General features: G+C 41.2%; 1 protein-coding gene across 1 annotated transcript in view; it reads right to left on the bottom strand.

The window, feature by feature from the left end:
* Window positions 1–22,236, bottom strand: part of LOC308051415 (polyadenylate-binding protein-interacting protein 1-like) — a gene marked incomplete at its 5' end in the record, with an annotated part of 88,641 nt that overhangs the window by 27,667 nt on the left and 38,738 nt on the right. Inside the window, 1 exon segment of the mRNA XM_080361842.1 lies at window positions 16,194–16,382. Coding sequence (XP_080217968.1) covers window positions 16,194–16,382 — 189 coding nt within the window.

Raw genomic sequence — 22,236 nt, 5'->3', positions numbered from 1 at the left:
GTCACTGATGATACGTCCGATGATTCGCGTCATACCAGGACCCCGGTGATTGAGGAACACCCCTCTTTCTCACATCAGATTCTGCACTCAGCTTCTCTAAGCAGCCTTGAGACTCCTCTGAGCCCGACTAATTCAGCAACAGATCTTTATCTATCAAAACCCCTCCACAGGGAGATGCTCCACTCCCTTAATCATCTTCATTGCCCTGCACTGGACTGTCTCCAGCAGTTTCCTGTCCTTCTTGAACTGAGGGGCCCAGAACTGGACACAATATTCCAGATGGGGTCTCACCAGGGCGGAGTAGAGGGGAAAGAGCACCTTTGTCGACCTACTAACCACTCCCCTTCTAATACACCCCAGGATGCCATTGGCCTTCTTGGCCACAAGGGCACAGTGCTGGCTCATGTTCATCCTGTTGTCCACCAGGACCCCCAGGTCCCTTTCCCCTACACTGCTCTCTAATAGGTCATTCCCCAACTTATACTGGAACCTGGGGTTGTTCCTACCCAGATGCAATACTTGACACTTGCCCCTCTTATATTTCATTAAATTTTTTCCTGCCCAAATCTCCATCCTGTCCAGGTCTCGCTGGATGGCGGCACAGCCTTCTGGCGTGTCAGCCACTCCTCCCAGCTTAGTGTCATCAGCAAACTTGCTGATAGTACACTCTATTCCCTCGTCTAAATCACTGATGAATATATTGAATAATACCAGCCCCAGTACTGACCCTTGAGGCACTCTGCTAGATACAGGCCTCCAACTAGACTCCACCCCATTGACCACGACTCTCTGGCTTCTTTCCTTCAGCCAGTTTGCAGTCCATCTCACTACCCAAACGTCCAGACTGCACTCCCTAAGTTTAGCTGTAAGGATGTTGTGGGAGACTGTGTCAAATGCCTTGCTGAAGTCAAGGTAGACCACATCCACCGCTCTGCCATCATCCATCCATCTTGTTATATCCTCATAAAAGACAGTGGGGTTGGTCAAGCATGACTTACCATTGGTGAAACTATGTTGACTGCCCCTAATGACCCTCTTATCCCTGATATGCCTTGAGATGGCATTAAGGATAAGTTGTTCCATCACTTTCCTAGGGATAGAGGTAAGACTGACCAGTCTATAGTTACTGAAGTCCTCCTTCTTGCCCTTTTTGAAGACTGGAGTGGCATTTGCTTTCCTCCAGTCCTCAGGCACCTCTCCCATTTCCCAAGATGTGGCAAAGATGATGGAGAGTGGTCCAGCAATGACCTCAGCCAGCTCCCTCAGCACCCGTGGGTGCATCCCATCCGGACCCATGGATTTATGGATGTCCAGATTGCCTAATTGCTCCCTGACCCAGTTCTCATCAACCGAGGCCAACTCCTCCATTATCCTGACTTCCTCTGGGTCCTCAGTGGTACGGGGCTCCTCAGGACAGCCTACAGCAGAGTACACAGAGACAAAGAAGGCATTCAGTACCTCTGCCTTCTCTGTATCTTATGTCACCAGGGACCCCACCTCGTTCATCAGTGGGCCTACATTGCCTCTGGTGTTAGTTTTATCTGTGATGTATTTGAAGAAGCTCTTTCTGTTGTCCTTGACCCCTCTCGACAGGTTTAATTCCAAGGAGGCCTTAGCTTTCCTAATTGCATCCCTACATCCTCTGACAACAGCCTTATATTCTTCCAAAGGGGCCAGTCCCTCCCTTCCATGATCTATGAACTCTCCTCTTCCACTTGAGCTTACCCAGCAGCTCCCTGTTTAACCGTGCAGGCCTCCCGGCTCCCTTCCTTGACTTCCTGCATGTTGGGGTGCTCTGATCCTGTACCTGGTAGAAGCGGTCCCTGAACACTAACAAACTTTCTTGGGCCCCTTTACCTTCAAGCAGCCTTGCCCATGGAATTTCCCCTAGTAATTGCTTGAAAAGGCCAAAGTTTGCCCTGCTGAAGTCCAGGGTTGCAATTCTGCTTGCTATTCTGTTCCTGTCACACAAGATCCTGAACTCCACCATTTCATGATCGCTACAACCAAGGCAGCCCTCAACCTTTACCGCTTCAACCAGACCACCCTCCTTGCTAGTGAGGATGAGGTCCAGCAGTGCACCTCTCCTAGTCGGCTCCTCCACCCTTTGAATCAGAAAGTTATCATCAACACACTGGAGGAACCTCCTAGACTGTGGCTGGCTGGCTGATTAGTCCTTTCAACCAACATCAGGGAAGTTAAAATCCCCCACCACAACCAGGGCCTGTGATTGTGAGGCTTCTCTCAGCTGCCTGTAGAAGGCCTCATCAGCTTCCTCACCCTGATCTGGTGGCCTGTAATAGACACCCACAGAGGTATCACCCCTGCCAGCCTGCCCCTTAATTTTCACCCATAGACTCTCAACTTGCCCCTCATCTGTGCCTGGACAATACTCAATACGTTGTAGTTACTCTCTCACGTAAAGAACGACTCCACCACCATGCCTGGCTGGCCTGTCTTTCCTGAAAAGGACATAGCCATCCATGACCACATTCCAGTCATATGAGCTGTCCCACCATTTCTCCGTAATTGCCACCAGATCATAATCTCCTGCTCGAACACAGATTTTTAACTCCTCCTGCTTATTTCCCATGCTGCACACATTGGTGCACAGGCATTTCAGAGAGCGAGCTGAGTACACTGATTTCACCCTAGGGGTATGGGAGGCCTCCCAGCCTTCATGAATTCTAGAGTGCTGTCCCACTGATGCAAGCCCAGCTACAAGCCCCTCCCCCTTCGAGTCTAGTTTAAAGCTCTCCAAATGAGCCCTGCTAATTCCTGTCCCAGCATCCTTTTCCCCTGTGAGATAAAACTTCCCCACGTATCACTGTTCAGACTGGTGTCTTATAAAACCAGCCATTATCAAAGAACCCTAAGCCCTGCCTGTAGCACCAGTCTTCTAGCCAATTGTTTACAGACTGAATTTTCCTATTCCATCCCATATCATCACCCAAAACTGGAAGGAGGGAAAAGAAAAATCACTTAAGCCCCAGACTCTTTTACCATCTGTCCCAAGGCCTTGAAAACTTTTTTCATTCCCTTCAGACTATGGGATGCAGCTTCCTCCCCATCTGTCTGGAAGATCAGCAGTGGGTAGTAGTCCATTGGGTGCACCAGGTTGGGGAGCATCCTGGTGATGTCCATGATCCGAGCTCCAGGTAGACTGCACACTCCCCTACGATGAGGGTCAGCTCTGCAGATTGGGCCCTCTGCCCCTCTCAGAAGGGAATTGTCCACTACAATTACCTTCCTTTCTTATCTGAGGTCGTCTTGAGGTATGGGGTCAACTGCTTCTTTCTATGTGACCTCGTAGGTGGGCCTTGTACCACATCCTCACCTTACCTCTTCTTCCAGATCCAGGGCCTCAAACCTATTACGGAGGGGCACCTGGGGAAGCAAAGCAGGTAGGGAGGGGGGGTGCCCATGGCCCCAAACTGGTACTAGCTTCCAACCCTCATCATCTTTTCTGTCCCCTACCTCTGCCCAACAGTGACAGGGAAGGGGCTACCTCAGGTCTTCTCCTTCTGCCCGACAGGGCAAGGGGTCCGTCACCTTTTGGGGGGCATCCCCCTGGAGCCTCTCTGAGTGGCACACCAGGGATTTACTCCACCAGCCAGTTTCCTTTTCACACTCCCTGATGGACCTCAGTGTCTCGACCTCCTCCTTAAGTTTTGCAACCATGTAGAGTAGATCTTGCACCTGCTCACACCTCACACAGGTGGGATGCTGGCCATCCTCCCCCAGCAGCAGCAGGCTCTGGCACTCCCTGCAGCCAGAAACCTGAATAGCCATGGTTCGGGGCAGACAGTCTGTCTGAGTTCCTACAGTCTTTTTGAGACAAGCTCTCTTTCTGGTCGAGACCATGGTCGGCAGCAGACAGTGGCAATAGGTGAGAGAGTCTAACTAGCAAAAAGTGACAACCTCTACACCGTAGTGCACAAGTTACCACTCCCGCTGCTGCAGCACAGCGTGGGTGCTACTCACCCATGTCACAAGCCAATTGCCCCTTCCAGCACCTGGTGGGCAGCAATGCATCACTGTCCTCCCGGAATCTTTTTCAAGGCAAGGGGCAGGGGCGTGATCACTCTCGCTGTGGTAACGCCCACTCCATGTCAGCTGCTCTCGCAAGGGCTGCTGGGAGCTTCCGGGTCTCTCGAGATCGAAAGTGCCCGATTGAGAAAAACAGAAAAACAAACAAACAAACAAACAAACAAAGGCTTCTCTGTACCTCGAAGATTTCGCTTAATCAGGACCTGCCGAGCTGCCTCCGATCAGCTGATCTCAGGAACCGAGTGCCGGTGTCGGGTTACAACAGATTTTAAATCACCTGTCCTCGCCGCGGTAACGCCCACTGAGGCTGAGGGAGCTGGGTCTCTTTAGCTTGGAGGAGACTGAGGGGTGACCTCATTAATGTTTATAAATATGTAAAGGGTGAGTGTCATGAGGATGGAGCCAGGCTCTTCTCAGTGACAACCAATGATAAGACAAGGGGCAATGGGTGCAAACTGGAACACAAAAGGTTCCACTTAACCTTGAGAAGAAACTTCTTCTCACTGAGGGTAACAGAACACTGGAACAGGCTGCCCAGGGGAGTTGTGGAGTCTCCTACTCTGGAGACATTCAAAACCTGCCTGGACACATTCCTGTGTAACCTCATCTAGGTGTTCCTGCTCCGGCAGGGCGATTGGACTAGATGATCTTTTGAGGTCCCTTCCAATACCTAACATTCTGTGATTCTGTGAAAAGTAATTGGGAATTCATTAGTGTCTATGTTAAATCTCTCTTAGAACTTAAAGCAGAACGTCCCCTTATTTTAGCAATTTATTACTGTTCATTTGTTTTGAACTCTCTTCACACAAGAACTGAATTTGAGATAATTTCTCAGATACGGCATCAGTGAAAAGAGGCTCTGGTCTAACTAACTTGATCAGCTGTGCCAAAAAAACCCAGGGATACTAAGAATTCATTAAACTTCTACTTTGGCTTTACCATCTTTGAACATTTCTTTTACATCTTGATCATCTCTCAGCACTACAGATGTGCTTGCATGCTTCTGCTTCTAATGCGTTTGAAAAAAGCATCTTACCATTAGCATGTCAATGCATTATAGCTAGTTACAATCTACAGGCAAACATGCACTCAATATAACTGTACTAAGTCCATAAGTTTGCTGGAAAGAATCACAGAATGGTTGGGGTTGGAAGGGACCTCTGGAGATCATCTAGTCCAACCCACCTGCTAAAGCAGGTTCACCTAGAGTAGATCACACAGAAATGCATCCAGGAAGGTCTTGGATGTTTCCAGAGGAGGAGACTCCACACCCTCTTCTGGGCAGCCTATTCCAGTGCTCTGTCACCCTCAAGGTAAAGAAGGTTCTCCTCATATTCAGATGGAACCTCCTTTGCTTCAGTCTGTGCCCGTTGCCCCTGATCTTACTGTTGGGCACCACTGAAAGGAGTATAATCCCACCTTCTTGACATCCACCCTTCAGATATTTATCAACATTGATGAGATCCTCACTCAGCCTTCTTTTCTCCAGGCTGAACAGACCCAGCTCTCTCAGTCTCTCCTCATAAGAAAGATGCTCCAGACACCTAATCATCTTCGTAGCCTACTGCTGTATTCCCTCCCATAATTCCTCGTCTTTCTTAAACTGGGAAGCCCAGAACTGGACACAGTACTCCAGATGCGGCCTCACCAGGGCAGAGTAGAGGGGGAGGATAATCTCCCTTGACCTGCTGGTCACACTCTTCTTAATGCACCCCAGGATACCGTTGGCCTTCTTGGCCACAAGGGTACATTGTTGACTCATAGTCAACCTGTTGTCAACGAGAACTCCCAAGTCCTTCTCTGCAGTGCTGCTTTCCAGCAGGTCCACCCCTAACCTGTACTGGTGCCTGAGGTTGTTCCTCCCCAGGTACAGGACCCTACACGTGACCTTGTTAAACTTCATCAGGTTCTTCTCTGCCCAGTCCTCCAGCCTGTCCAGGTCTCGCTGAATGGCAGCACAGCCTTCTGTTATGTCAGTCCTTCCTCACAGCTTGGTATCATCAGCAAACTTGCTGAGGGTGCACTCAGTCTCTTCATCCAGGTCACTGATTAATAGGCTGAACAAGACTGGATCTAACACTGACCCCTGAGGAACCCCACTAACTACAAGCCTCCAACCAGACTCTGCACCAGTGATCACAACACTTGGAGCACTGCCATCCAGCCAGTTCATGATCCATCTCACCATGCATTCATCCAGCCCACACTTCCTGAGCTTGCCTATGAGGAGGTTGTGGGAGACGGTGTCAAAAGGCTCCCTGAAGTCAAGGTAGACAACATCCACTGCTCTTCCCTCATCTACCCAGCCAGTCATACCATCATAAAAGGCTATCAAGTTGGTCAAATGTGATTTCCCTTTGGTGCATTCATGCTGACTACTCCCGATAACCTTCTTTTCCTCCACATGCTTGGAGATGACATCCAGAATGAGATGTTCCATCAGCTTTCCAGGGATGGAGGTGAGACTGACTGGTATGTAATTTCCTGAGGTACCGTGTTATCTTTAGAAGATTCAACAAATATTTAGAAAATTCAACAAATGTTTAGAAGATTCAACAAATTTAAGTAATTAAGATAGTCAAATTGACTTTAGTTTCCACTAAGAGGCATGTGAAATAGCTAACGAGCTTTTTGATGCTTTGGTTTGGTTCGGTTGCTTGGACTAGAAGAGGTGCCCCCCCTTTTTGTAAGGCAAAACACATCACTTAAATTACACTTCTCTTTCCTAAAAACAAAAACAAAAAAAAAAAAAAAAAAAAAAAATCACCACAAAACACCACACAACCAAAACCCACAGCTTCTTCAAACTTCATCTGTATTTTTTGAGCCATTATCTTCCCAATTAGTTGGTTTGTATTTGTGGTTGCATCATATACTGAAACAATTCAGTTTCAGGTATTATAACCTGGTATAGCACACAGAGACCAAAGAAAACCACCTCACATCATCTTAATAAACAATCATAATAATGAAATAATGTCTTCCCTGAGTTCTTGTTGCTTGGTAATCCCATGTCATCTCCAACTCATAACTCACAATCGAAGCATAAAGGCTAGTCTACCAATACATATCTTGAGAAACTTCTAACAGCAACAAGCCACTGTATTAACTAGACAACAGTCGAGCCATGAAAGTCAGAGTGTTCAGCTTTTGGAAAACAAGAGAACTGGCATTTCACTCTGTCGTGACAAATGGATTAGGAAGAACGGGGGAAATAGATAATTAGTTCTTATAGACAAGCTAACATACCTGATATTCAGATGAAGGGAAGACTGTAAAGGACTTGGGTTTATTTCATTTTAGCCTTTTTCCTTCACAAACCTAGCATCTGTAAATCTGCTCAAACATCACTGAAGCAGATACTTAAACACATTTCAGCAATTTTAACTGAATTTTTGTGATAAAACAGGATGAGGAAACAAATACTTGAGCAGAAGCTCAAGACAGAAGAATAAGCATAACTGATTGATGCTCAAACACTATAATATCCTGACATAAAAGAAAGCTAAAATCATATGTTTCTGGATACTAGGACAGCATTTTGCACTGAGCTAAGTTTTATTTTTTCACATAAAACTCATATTTCAGACTGATAACACTCAATGATTCTCAGTTAAGGAAGGCACAGCCAACATTCAACTTGTTTTAAATAGGGGGAAAGAAGAAGAGGCAACATTAAAAGAGTTACATTAAATAAGAGTAAATTTGTTTAACGAATATGAAGTTAAAAATAGCATAAATTCATATTTTTTCTTCCAATAAAGTTATAAACAATATTTTCATATTTTGTTAATTACTCTCCATGTGTTTAAATAAAGGATGGGAAAATGATGCTGCCAAACATAGCACAGGTAAACTTAATGTCTAACTAAACTGTTCCGGATTAAATGTGCATCAATTCTGTATTATAATGACAAAATTAAGACTACAGTTCTGTACAATGACCAGTCACACAGTTTCTACATATCTCAGATTATTTCATAGTAAAAAAATTCTGCAAGTATCTGCACTTAAAAGGTGAATAAAGTTTACATTCTTCAAGGTAGAATTTGAAAGCAACTTGGGAAAGTGAGACACTGTCCTGGTTTTGTTAAAAAACAATTTTCTCTTTTAGTGAATTTGCCTGTCAGCTAAAGCCTTCATATTAGCTGCGTTTTCCTGGAGAACCAGATACATGTTTTGGTAAACATAGCAATGGAATGCGAAGTTATTGATAAGCATGGATGGACATCTTGCGAGAGGGGCAACGAGAAACAGGTGACCAAGAAACTGGCCAACTGTGTATAACATTCCATTCAAGTGAATACTTCACTGTTGGAGCGATAAAGAACTCAGCAAACAATTCGATTCAATGTGAATCACGCTAAAGCCATTTATTACAGAAACAAGCCTCCTTATATATGCAACTTTATTCTAATCACGCGTCCACGCTCCAAGCATGGATTCGCTAAATGAGTATCATGGGCTGTCCATGCACTGGAGTCTCACTGATGATACGTTCGATGATTCATGCCACGCCAGGACCCCGCTGATTGAGGAACGCCCCTCTTTCTCACAGCAGATCCTGTTCTCAGCTTCTCGAAGAGGCCTTGAGATTCCTTTGAGACTGAATAATTCAGCAACAAATCTTTATCTATCAAGAACCCTCCACACTTCCCCCTTTCTGTTCTTGAATTAGTCAGGCCCCTTAAACCGCACGGTGCATCATTTTTGAAATATACTGCAACATAGAACACGTGATTAACAACATAATTACAATCACATATAATGCAGTTAAACCTTACGTAATAAGATCAAACAACTACCTGCCTATTCTTAAAACCTTACTTCTATTATGACAACCTTATTAACACACTATTTTAATAGATTCAAAATAACCAGACAAGTTAATACAATATATTCTCTTAAATTCCTAAAAGATTTATAAATGCGCAGTTTATAGGGTAACATACTTAATACCATCAGTATATACTAATAATTGAATTAATATCTTAAAAGTTATCTTAACCTATTTAAAAGATCAATAGCTTAACCTTAATATCCCTTCTAAAACTTTATCATTTGCTAAACTTAGATTACTATGGTAGAAATCTCTCATAAATTTACCTTATCTATGCATTGACTATCTAATCATAATATCACCCTTTTGGATCTCCTGCTGATTGTTCAAATTGCCACTCTCCACAGAAGGTACACCACCTGTTTGCTAATAGGCTTCTAGACCACCAGGTCTGCGAGCATCTGTAACACTGAATTGGGGTCCATGGTTTACATCTGAAACAGTCCTCACAACTTATCTCCCTCCTGTCCATCTGCATCCGTTGAAACTTTGTTGAATCCACTTCAATCCTTGGCCTGTAATGACACAAACATAACCTTTTCCCCAGGTTATTAATTGATGTGGCCTTTTTAATGGACTAGTGATTTGATCATAACTAATGTAGGTTCTTTCTGATTTAGCATGGTTTTGGGTCACACTTGCAAAGTATTTAATCACATACAATGCTTTTGACAATTGGTTTTGCGGTGTTTCCCCTACGTCCCCTCTTTTTTAAAAAACAAACAAACAAACAAAAAAACAACAAAAGTTCAGAACCAGATATGTGTGTTGGATCTTGACTACGTACTCAAAATCACAAATCAAATTTAGAGGTTCCTCCTTAGAAAGCTCTAAGTAATTTAAAGCTGTGCCAAGTTCTGCTAATTGGGTTGAACCTTCAATAATTTTTACAGAATGATGCCAATTGTTATCTTCACACCAAACCACTACAGCTTTATGAGACTTCCCAGAATCATCAACAAAAACTTTGCAAGTATGTAGGATCAGACCAACTGCAAATATGGCCTATGACCTGATGTTAAAGGCTTGCAGGTTCTGCAGCAATTTACATTTAGGCATGCCAAAAGCTGTGCTGTTAAGAAAACCAGCTAGTGCAATTTATACAGACATAGATTACAAACAAAAAAAAAAATCAGAATTAAATTTCACAAATGGTACATATATGACAAAAGGATCATGGCCTATTAAGACTTAAATTCATTCCCTGCATTTTCTTGATCAGAGTGACAATTGGTATATAACAGTCGATATATCAGTTTGCTAGCAATCTCATCATACTGTTCCACAATAGCCACAGGTTGTGTCTATGTTGTAGCTATAAATAGACAAATCTGCAAGTCCAATCGAATGCAGCCAGCCTGTAAGGTTGTCATAAATTTATTCCTCAAAGTTTCCAACTCCATTTTGGCTGTCATATTTATTGGATATTGTTTTCCCTTACCGGACCGAAGTCCTGTTTCAGATCAATCAATGTAGTATTTGCTTTATCGAAACATTGGCTGTTAATACTAGTGGAAATACAACATTTGAAATTTCCTTGGAGATTTCTCACTTGCAGCAAGCAGATCTGCGCCATCCAAGCAGCTTCTTGTCGGCCATGCAACTAAACAGAATTCTCAGAAAACGTTATTTGAGCTTACAGTTTAATTAACAAATCTTAACCTAAGAGAGGTATAGGACTTTCTCGCAAATATAAGAATTCATGTATTAAAACTTTGTTCCAAATTTGGCATTCCATTGGTCACAAAAAATGGCCTTTCTTTCGTTCTCTCCCATGACCTCAAAAACTAGCATGGTGAATTTACTAAGAAGTCTCTTACAACTAATTACCACAGAATAAGTCTATCAACAAATTTTTGGTTTAATTTTCCAGTTTCATTAGAACTATGGGTCTGCTAAGGATGCTTTAAACTTCACCCTCAGACTGCTCCATTCAGTATTACATCGCTCCAGTGGGGGGTAGAGAGAACTCCCCTTTCACTGCTTTAAAAGCGGGCAGCCAGGTTTTTCCATTTTTTTTTTTTTCTTTCTCTTCTTGCTGCAGTTCAGATATAACCAAGGTCACGCAGCTGGCATTATGGCTTGTACGAAGTAGGAGGCTCTGGGAAACTTCTCAGTTACAATGAGCTGCACACAGGCCTGGGATATTTTGCTCTTTTGTTTTCCCATTTCATTTCAACCATAATACACTTTATATGCAATTTCAAGTAGCTCAGCAATAGTTACATTCCTTAGCTCCATTTACCTTTTACAATTTAGAGATGTCAAAAAACAGTATAAACCAGTATAATAAACATAAATCCATTATTCTATTTTCCTAAATCCAAATCAGTTAATATTCTAGCAACTCTTAAATACAACCTCTTCCAAATTCATATCTATCATAGCATTTTAACAATTTAAATTTAAATTTAACAATTTAAATGCTTTTCTAACAATATAAGCAATTACTCTAATGTGTAAGGATGCATCCTAAGGGGGGGCAAGGTGGAATTTTAGCAGTGGAACCGGTTCCCATTTTGTAATTATCTCCCCAAACAAGATTCTTTTGGTACCAAATATGAATATGCAAACTAAAACACTGAGCTCAGATATGAAAACCAAATACCCAGTTCAAATATGCAGATGGATCACAGTCACTCTAATTTAAGACAATATCTCAATTTTTGCATTGCAACTTTGGGCCGCTTACTGCTCAGCCAGGTGGAGGTACCTCTGGGTCTCCCTGACAAAATAGGTTAGTGCGCGCTGGACCCCATCGGCATCCGCCCCCCCGCCACCGCAGCGAGCTGGACTGGGCAAGGCCTTTTGTTTTTTTTTTTTTTCTGTTTTGTTTTGTTTTGTTTTATTTTGGATTTTTTTATGTCTCATCTGGTGCGCTACAGCTGTTATTCCAAAACCAGGATTCTTTACATAATGTGCATATGGAAAAGTCAAATCCACCACACCGAGATGAGACACAGCCTGTCACAGAGTTGCGCAAGTCTGAATGCTGGAATAAAGCTAGCATGCTGGAGAGAATAATACCAGCTACTACACGCAAAATTTTACCATCACATTCACGCAGTAAAGAACTAAATTACTCATGATCTTCTGTATTATCACAAAATGCACATTTTGAGTCAACGGATTCTCATGATTTAACAGACTGTGAACTTATCGTACCATATAGCACAGACCTACCAAAATTGCAACATGCTTAAACAGATACCCACAAAGAAAACAGGTTAATAAGGAAAGCATCTTGCAGACTTTAACAAGTTTTCTGACCTGTGTGTTATCAGTTAATTCTCTCTCAGCTTGTTGAAGTTCAAATTGCCCCGCCTGTAAAACTGTCTGAAATGATTTAACGATTTCTTGTAGGGATTTATTTTGTCCTGCTCTTCTGGCCTCAAAAACAACATTAATCGCATCAAGATTCTATTGTCTGGACACTTTTCCCAATCATTTAATTTATACAGCAGCCAACACTGATTTCGATATTTAACAAGATCTTCCTTCCTTATAATTCCGAGTGCTTTCCTAAGTCTTAAAATACCTCCCAATACTTTGCCTTAATACCACTAAACAGTGTCCGAAGCAAACAGATGCGCAAGTATCACAACTCTATGACTTGGCACCGTACCAAGAAAATTGAAAGGTACGTCAGAGCAGTAGAAAAGCCAAAAAGTCTCCAAATTTATCCCTTTCTCGTGCCCCACGTTGGGCGTCAATTATCTGTCGAGGGTTTAGATTGCGGGGTGACAATAAAACCCTGGCAGATGTATTGTTAACCTCCTCTCCCTCCCCCCCATTTCCCCCTTTTTCCCCTCCCTCTCCCCGCTTCCACTCAGGACAGGCGATCAGGAGGGAAAGAAGGAGAGAGAGAAGAGAGTTGGAATCTTGAAAGTCTCAGCATCTGCAAAGCCGGCAACCAAAGTCCTGGATTAGACTCTGCAGCCAACCGGAGCTGGATTCAGTCTCTCACTAGGCCTCAGTTTGCAGGGACGACTAGCGAGGTCCTCTCCTAATGTTTGCCATAGGGAAAAGGGACGAGATCCTCGTGATCTCCCACTTTTATATGAAGTATTCACATGAATGGAATGTTATACACAGTTGGTCAGTTTCTTGGTCACCTGTTTCTCGTTGCCCGTCTTGCGAGATGTCCATCCATGCTTATCAATAAGTTTGCATTCCATTGCTAGGTTTACCAAAATATGTGCCTGGTTCTCCAGGAAAATTCAGTTAGTATGAAGGCTGTAGCTGACAGGCAAAATTCAGTGAAAGAGAAACTTGTTTTTAACAAAACCAGGACACCTCCCAATACTGATTTTTTAGGAACACAACTGAAAACAATTATTCCTGACCCCATCTTGCAAGTAAAAACCTTGAGAAGAGGGAGGGAGGGAGAGGGAGGCCTGCTTGCAGCGTGAATGGGAAAAGCGGGGAGAAGGTTTTACGGTGCACTTAAAAACAACTAGTAAAACAATTAACTCACATTCCTGACAAGCTGCTTGATTTTCAGAGAGGCAATACACAGGAGCACATAATATGTACTGTAAAAGTCGCAAATAACATGTTGATAGCAAACGTTAGCATTCTTTACTGCTAATCTCAACACTAGTGCTTCCTTAGCTTCTAAGTTTTCGACCTGCTTACTGATGGCCTCTTGGAGGTGGTCAATAAATTGCATGCAATTCTCATTGGGACTCTGATTAATAGTTGCAAATGATTTGTCTGCTTTGTTGGTTTCAGACACCTCTCTCATAGCTTGATATGCAAGGTCTGTTGACTGCCTCAGGATTTCAGAAACTTATCGTGTCTGTAGTTGTGGTGTGTCAATTTGTGTCTCTTCCAGGAGTTGTGGGATACCTGCCCCTTTCAACGAATCCCCATTGTTCTGTCCTAAATGATCTATAGCTGTTACATTGGATAGGTCTAATTTTGCTTGAGTTTTTCATGGTTCTTATCTGATCTTGGGGCAACTTGTACACATACTTAACTTTTCAAGAAAAACGCTTCAAATTCTCATCCCCTTCCGAGTCATCAGATAACACGGACTTGAACGGTGCTGGAGAATCATTAGTAACAGGGGAGTTCGGAACAGTGCACATTCTCGCCAATACTTTCTAGCATCATAATTATTCGCATAACCTGAGTCCCCAAGCACATCCCTTTTCCCGTCACGATCAGCACGAGCGCATTGCTGACTGTTGGATTCACTCGCTAATAGCTGATCTGATCTTTCACACAGTTCTTTTGCCCAGTTCTTATCCAGCGACTCCTTCTGCTCTTTTGTAGGAGTTTGAGGGGTAGAAGGCGGTAAAGGCGGACACGAATCAGTAAAAGGACTGATATTACACTTATTTACGACTTTAGCATTCTCAGCTTTCACCAGTTCTTTTGACAAATTATCTGACTCCAGTTCCTTGGACTGCTTGGTCTCTTTAGGGTCGTGTGATGGTATAGGAGGCCATCTACTGAGTGATTTTCCTCCCCCCGCCCCAGACTGCTGCATCATCGGGGGTGCCGACGGCACAATAGGGGTTGGGGCAGGAAGGGAATCAAAGACACGAACCGGGTAAGCTTCACTGTTATTTTTAGAGTTCTTATCAGGCTGCAACGCTGTAAAAATTCCAGTAACCGCAGCCCGTACAGCCTTAAGTTCTTTTAAGGTGGTAATTACAAGCTTCCATGTAGTCACTAGTGATTTAGCTTCTTTATCTCCGTCGCTAATCTTATCCCATAATTTCTGCCCTATATCGTCCCAAAGTTCAATTTTTAAAGCTTTTTCAGCTTGTGTCGGGTAGCTGTTAGTTCTACACCAAACCAACAGTCTACGGATGTTACTTTCTTCATATTTAAGTCCTCTCATAGAGAGAATATGCAGGAGGAGTTTAACTATAGCTTCTTCCTCAGAGGATATATTTTGCCCCATACCTTCACTTTTCTCTCCTCCTGCTCCCAGCCGCTCACCTTTTCCGGTGATTTCTTCAACAAAATTAATGCGGAACGTCCGTACGCCTCCGCCCGGTTCTCAGTCCAGCTGATCTGCCTCAGGCTGGGCCGCTCCAGGCTTTTCCCCGACCTCAGTGGTACGCCATTCAGAGTATAAAATCTTTATCTATCAAGATCCCTCCACACTTCATATAGAAGTGGGAGATCACGAGGATCTCGTCCCTTTTTCTCTTCTGCTTATGGCTGACATTAGGAGAGGACCTTGCTAGTCGTCCCTGTGAACTGAGGCCTAGTGAGAGACTGAATCCAGCTCTGGTTGGCTGCAGAGTCCAATCCAGGACTTTGGGTACCAGCTCTGCAGTTGCTGAGACTTTCAAGATTGGTTTTGTATATTTTGTATTATTTTCTCTCTATTCTTATTAGTAGCATTAGTAAAACATTTTTAATTCTTCCAACTCTCTTCTTTCTGTCCTTCTTTCCCTCTTGATCGCCTGTCCTTAGTGGGAAGGGGGGAGAGGGAGGGGCAAAAGGGGGAAGTGTGGGGGAGAGGAGGTTAACAATCCATCTGCCATGGTTTTATTGTCACCCCGCAATTTAAACCCTTGACAGACACCAAATGTAATAAAAAGCAAGCACAAGTGTGACTTAATTCTTTGCAGCAAGCCCAGAAGACCGTAACATCAGCTCATTTGCTTAGTAACACAAATTAAACTGTTCTTTCCAATGGCTCCCCCAATTAGTACAGAGTTCAGTTCAATGTCTCTGTCCTCATTTCTATAGCCATCAATGGGACTGGACCTAGTTACTAGCAGACTAGCTTTCCTTTTTTCCAATTATCCTGTTCTGAAACAGGTATAATTCCAAATGAAAAATGAAGCCTGTCAGTAAAAGAGTATTTCCCCAAGGGTGATGTGGACAGTAGGTATAAATTAATATTTTTAAAATACCAAGGAATTAAAAATATCCAAGTATTATGAAGAATTTTTTGTAGGATAGAATAAAAGCATACAACTGACATTAGGAGTTTCTCCAGTCTCTGCTATATAAATCCAGCAATTCAAATATAACTCCTTTAAGTAACTGCTGTAATTTCAATTCTAGTATGTGACCCGGGAGATTCAAACACACAGCAAATAAAACAGAGTAAACTGGGGAAATTTATCAGACAAGCATCCCACACTTGAGCTATCATTTCAGTTTATTGAGAAAAATCTTTCCCTATACGTTTCAGTTCAAAAAGAAAAATTCAAACCATTAAAATACTACATAGATGCAATGATATAACAAATAATAGTAGGATGCATATCTTGGACACTAGGTAACAGAGGCATAACATCCATATTATAAGACCAAATACACAGGCTACCTGCTGATATAAGAGTTCAACAAGTTCTTGCAAAGTTTCATCTGTAGTGACCCAGCCATTCAGTGTTTCAGCAAACTTCTCTATTTCAGTTTCAAAACAACCTGGTTGCTTGGTGAGGTGATTTAGGAAGTCTTGTACATATTCTGCCAAAGTCAGATAGCCATCATATCCATCTTCAAAGGAAGAATCCTGTAGCAGTGAAAGAATATACCAGCTACATAAAAGGAACCTAAAATAAAATTGTTACACTTACTATCTCCAGAAGTAGCCATATAGCCCTTAGTCTTGAGAAACTCCCGATACTCTACATATTTGATAGTGATGTTTATTACATGGTTCACTTAAACATTTTTAGAGAGCATAGATCTCAATGTATCAGAAAGCTTCAGTAGTCCTATAATCTTAAGAACTAGTTAACATGTTTTTATAGAGATTAGGGTCTCCCAGCAAAACACATCAAAAAACATTAAAAATAAATCAGTTTGCGAAGTTGAGTGTAAGATTAACTAACAAACTAACAAGTAAGTATACCTGATAAGAATAAAACTACCAAACTGAGGCTCAACACCCTTTCCTGATATGCACACAAACCATGCTGCAGATATATGAAGTGTAGAAGGAAAAAAAAAAAAAAAAAAAGAAAACTGGAAACAAAATATTTTGAGCACAAAACTGCACCAAAATAGGTAGGAGGGGGAGAAATTACAAAAATACAATACAGTGTAGTGTTCCCATGAATAAAAACATAGCCAGGAAAACTGATCTTTTAAAGTCAGAAAATTTGCATATCTTGACAATGGATGAAAGACTACAAGGCATGAAATGAAACTATTCAAATAGTATTGCATTAATTTGCACTTACCGAGGTTAAAAAACAGACAGTAAACACACCTGGTTCCTGAAGAAAGGCAGAGCTAGAACGATACCACTTTATCGATGTTTATGCTCCTGCTGATGGAACAGAAGGCTGCTAATTTTTTGTCCATTCATAAATGAACATACGTAAGCGTTTCTAAAGTCAAGGCTATTCTGAATTATTACAATGATAGCATGTGAGAGGAATAGCATAGGAAGCAGCATACAGTACAAATAATTCACTTTGTCACACTAAACAAAAGATTGTGAAAAATATCACATATGATATCTCAGAAGTGCAAGCAGGAGCCTGAATAGGGATTGCTAAAGAACTGACTTATAATTAGTGATTCAAGACATAAGGGTAACATACAGGGTAATAAAAATTCAACGGATCTACTATTTAACATTAAAAATATTTAAAATATATCTACCGTAATGAAAAATCGAGCTAAAAATGATAAACAACTTTTTCTTTACTTAGTGGACATAAATACATTGTTAAGGTTTATAATTATATTCTCTCCACCATCCTTCCCTTAATGAGGAGATATCCTTTACTTTCTGTCTTCAAAATGCCTCCTCTACTGTGAAGCAACATGGATCTGTGAAAGATAAAAGCCCTGGATACAAACCATGGAAAAAGACAGATACACATTGCTGAAAATCAAGTGTTGACATTAATTTCATGATCTGTGAAGAATATGTGGGGAAAAAAAGCAGATTTTCCAAAATTCTTCAAAGACCCATGTTGCAAGGGTATACAACTTAAACTAATGAGGGACACATCAATATAACAGAAGAAAAACTTGAAAGATTTAATATGATGTTTAATTAAGTAGAATATTTTCCCAGTGAATAATATTGAAGACAAAGTTACTTGATGTGGCCTACCAGAAATAGGAAAAAAGATATGGGTTTAAGGAAATGGTGGCAAATTGTTACTACTGATAAGGATAAAGCCTTCAATAACCTGATCCAAGTTGGTTTTGCTTTGAGTTGGGGATTGGACTAGAGGAACTTTATAGAGGTCCTTTCCAACCTAAATTATTCTACGATTCTAACAGTTCAGAGCTTATGAAGCCAAAGAATAAAAGCTAAAAAGCCTCCATGTAACTTGCCAAATATTGTATTTCTCTAAAGGAAATCAACTTTTACTAGGCAATTTCAAATAGCCCAGTAAAGGTTCTGTACAATAAAGTTAAACTATTTTGTTCCACAGAACTGTGACATAATTGTGCACAACTGCAGTTTAGTCACATACAGTTGAACTGGCATCTCTTCAAACAACCTGTTTGAAAACTCTCCAGCCAGACTGCAGGGGATGCAATTGCTGTGGCTAGTATAAAGAAGAAGCTGCTCTTTCTGACAGGCATCAGGTTGTTATGAAATCCTCCATTATCAGAGAGGAAGATAGCTTCCCCTCATCCTCACCTGATAAAAATTCAGTCTTGGAGGAAAATGTCATTTTTCTGGAAGGGGCTCCAATCCCATTTAGTATACTGATGTCCCTGTATTCATATTCCTCTTCCCATTTTGTAATTAAAAGGTTGTAGGAGTTGGTCCAAAGAACAGTATCTGCCTGAACATTGCCATCAAGAATAGATAGACAATGACTTGGAGAAAATTGTGTTGCACGGGTCCCTCTGACCTGGGGACAATAGCTGCTGTCCAGAAGATGGATTTTCACCTGCTGCTTCAGCCAAACTTGCCCCTCACCTCCTCCCTGTTACTAAGGCCAACGAAGAAGAGCATGCACAGAGGCTCACCGAGGGTCTTGAGGTCACCCAACGGACAAGTAAGAGGCCCCTGAACGCGAGGCCATGCAAGTGCAGACGGGTTCTGGCAGGCAAAGTGGAGATTCTTCAAGCCTGTGCAGTTAAGTCTGAATTGAGAAACAAAGGTGGAGATTGGCTTCGATCCATGGGAGTGAGGGAGGGTGAAGAAGCATAAAAGATGGTTCCTGACTGGACATCGCTGACATCTCCCCACCAAAGGATCATGGATCACGACAGAGGACTGGCAGGATGCTGTTCGGGATCTGGGACCATAGGGATGCCTTTGGACCCATGGTGGTAACCAACCCTCTTTCCCCCTTTTGTTTTGCTTTCTCTTTTTCTTTACTTTATTGCGTGCCACTTACAGGCAAAATAAAAAAGTAACACTGTTTGATTGAATTATAACACCTTGGCATCGAGATCAAGGTAAACAAACCATCACGAGTCCATCACCAAGTGGACCATGACAAAGGTTAACCACAGAGGCTAAACTCAGCATCATGTTTATCTATCTATACTAAATATGCAACTCCAAAGGCAGTCTAGGTTTTAGTAACTATGCCAGGGAACAGAACAAATGGAAGAGAAAAATTAATAATTCAAACATTATTATATGTTGTATATTGCTAAATTAGTAACACTAGATACTTTTAAAACCAATTAGATTTAGTCCAGTAACTTCTAGACATAAACCACTCATGTTTCTCACCGGCAGATTTTAAGATTTAACAGAGAAGACAGTACCATATACTGTATCAACTGAGGGAAAGTAAAGCAAATTCCTCTTGGTTATAAATAGTAGTTGGCTAACAGGACGCTATAAGTTTACACATTCATCACAAATGTATGATTCAAAATTGTGAAAGTCAACTAGAAATTTTCCATTAATTTCAGTGATTCCTCAGTCAGGCCAACACTGTCTAATCCTTCTCCTTTATATTTGATGGCTATAGGACTGGATCACAACAAAAACGCAAGAGTCACTAACTTAAAGGTAATAGATATGCCTCTCTTCTACTAAAAGCCAGTTCACGAGTTTAAAGACATTACAATGAAAAGGCTAAGCGGATACTAAAATCCCTATCTTACATAAAGATAAAAACCAGAAAGACTACAGAAAATATCCACAAGCCAAATCAGCTCTCAGGCTCTGTTTCAATACATGTGTTCATTACCAGTTTCCTGAGAAGTTTTCACAACATTTCCACTTAGGAACATAGTCACCAATAATTTATAATTGATTTGATTTCTTCAGACTTCTTAGGAACAAGCTTTCTTTGCCCCCCTCCCCTTCAGATTATACGTATTCAACAAGTTTATAATAAAATTATTACAAAATTAAGTACAAAGACTGCTGCACATACAAAAATCACCTATTCATGTTGTATGAGGTTAAGTGGCACCCTCCTGCTTGGCTAAAAGTATAAAACACACCACTGAGGCTGCTTAACCTCCTTTTTGAAATTAGTTGAAGAAAAAGAAAAGGAGGCAGTGGGGAGATTCCACCCAAGATAATACAAATCTCACTCCTAAAACTATGAAGTGAGAATATTATGCTCTTCTGATGGAGCAACAGCCATATAATTATCACATACCCATGCCAGAGAACAAGTCTGACATTTCCTACTGGCAATCCAAACCTAAATCTAGTCACCAATTCTACTATAGACATCCACAACTTCTTCTGAGATAGACAACTGTATGCAAACAGAGAATCACATAGAGATCTTTCCTTCCCAAAGTCTTGGTAAAGTTTTTCTGAAAATTCTAGTATGCCTTGGATGCTGTACCCCTTGGAGTATCTTCACAGGTAACTAACTGGAGATTAACTGATCTAATAATCAAATGTTATTAGGACATACATAGTAATAACAGTAATGTACAATAAAACAAGGAATCAACACATTATTTCTAAAACAATAAATGCTTAATAAAAAGCAAAAACAATGTGAGTTTTCAGATCTAAAAAATCCAGGGAACAATATAAATGAAAGCTAAGGAGTATTAATTCTAAAACAGAAAAAAAGAAGTTTCTCAAAACTTCATTTTGATTCAAATGTGAAAACTCATGGTAAAAATCTGTGTAATAGTAAAGTGTGATAAATTTCTTATTTTTATTGCAGGTGGACCGAGTTTATGAAATTAATTCAGTCATTAAAGTAAAAAATAAAAAACCCAAACAAACGAACTTTGCAATGGTGAAGAACTAACAAGTCTGAAACATCACTATTCTATGCCTGGTATACTCTGATTAGGTTAGGGTCTCTGCAACGTACTTCCAAATAAATATTCTAGGTTTTGCTAGCATTTTAAGAGTTATTTTCATTGATAGATGAGTTACCTATATTGATAGCATATTCCTACAACACAACAATCAGGAACTCCCCACATGGTTGTGTGTTTTTGCAAAACAGCTGAAAAGCAACGTTGCTGGCCTCAAGACTTTTTAATTATACACATGCACACATATGCCATTCAAAGTGGCATTTTTTCTTTATTTATAGATAACATGTACTGGAGCAAAGTAGTATTTTTAGCCTAAATTATCCATTCACTGAAGCACGTTCATATTGATATTTGTCAACAGTTGTATATTTGCTATGGGCTTGTATTATCCAGGACACTGAATTTATTCAGTAAGCTGGCAAAGCTGGTAACATCCAGATAACATCAATATTACTGGTGAGGAAAAAACTTCAAAATGCCAAACCACCATGTTTAGCATTCAAATTGAGTACTTTTATGTAGGTTATTAAAAATCTATTTGTTTCAGTATAATTGTTTATTATCACTTGATTCTATTTGTAAAAGTAACAGTTCCCACCTATTTTTATATAGTACCAGAGTTTGTCTGCTTTCATAACAAAAGGATATTCCAAGAATTCACATAGATCTTCTCTGGAGTAGAATTACTGTAGCGATAATATGGAAGACAAGGGGAGTTAAAAATAAGAAATACCAACTTTTATTACGTGATGAATCTACAATATTTTTTACAGCAATGGGGTGGTTTGCATGTCACAGGTATTCCACATTCTTCCACTGGACAGGCTATCATTGAACGAGCACATTCCACACTGAAACAGATGTTATTAAAACAAAAAGGGGGGAATATGGCGCCTCAAGAACAATTAGACAATGCAATATATACTTTAAATTTTTTTGAATCGTACTATGCCTCCCTCTTCTACCGCAGCAGTGGAAAAACACTTCTGTGTTCCAGATTAGCTGTCTCAGAGACCAAAGGTTTTGTACCGGGATCCCCTATACAACAGTCAGTGGCAAGGGCCTGTAGAGTTAATCACCTGGGGAAGGGGATATGTGTGTGTTCTTATTCCAACAGGACTGAAGTGGCTTCCTGCAAAATATGTTAAACCTGACTATGAGTTGGACAAACACGACACAGGACC

The sequence above is a fragment of the Nesoenas mayeri genome (assembly GCF_963082525.1).
Source record: "Nesoenas mayeri genome assembly, chromosome: W".
NCBI lineage: Eukaryota > Metazoa > Chordata > Aves > Columbiformes > Columbidae > Nesoenas > Nesoenas mayeri.
The sequence above is the reverse complement of the archived record's forward strand: the minus strand, read 5'-3'. Positions and strand labels throughout refer to the sequence as shown.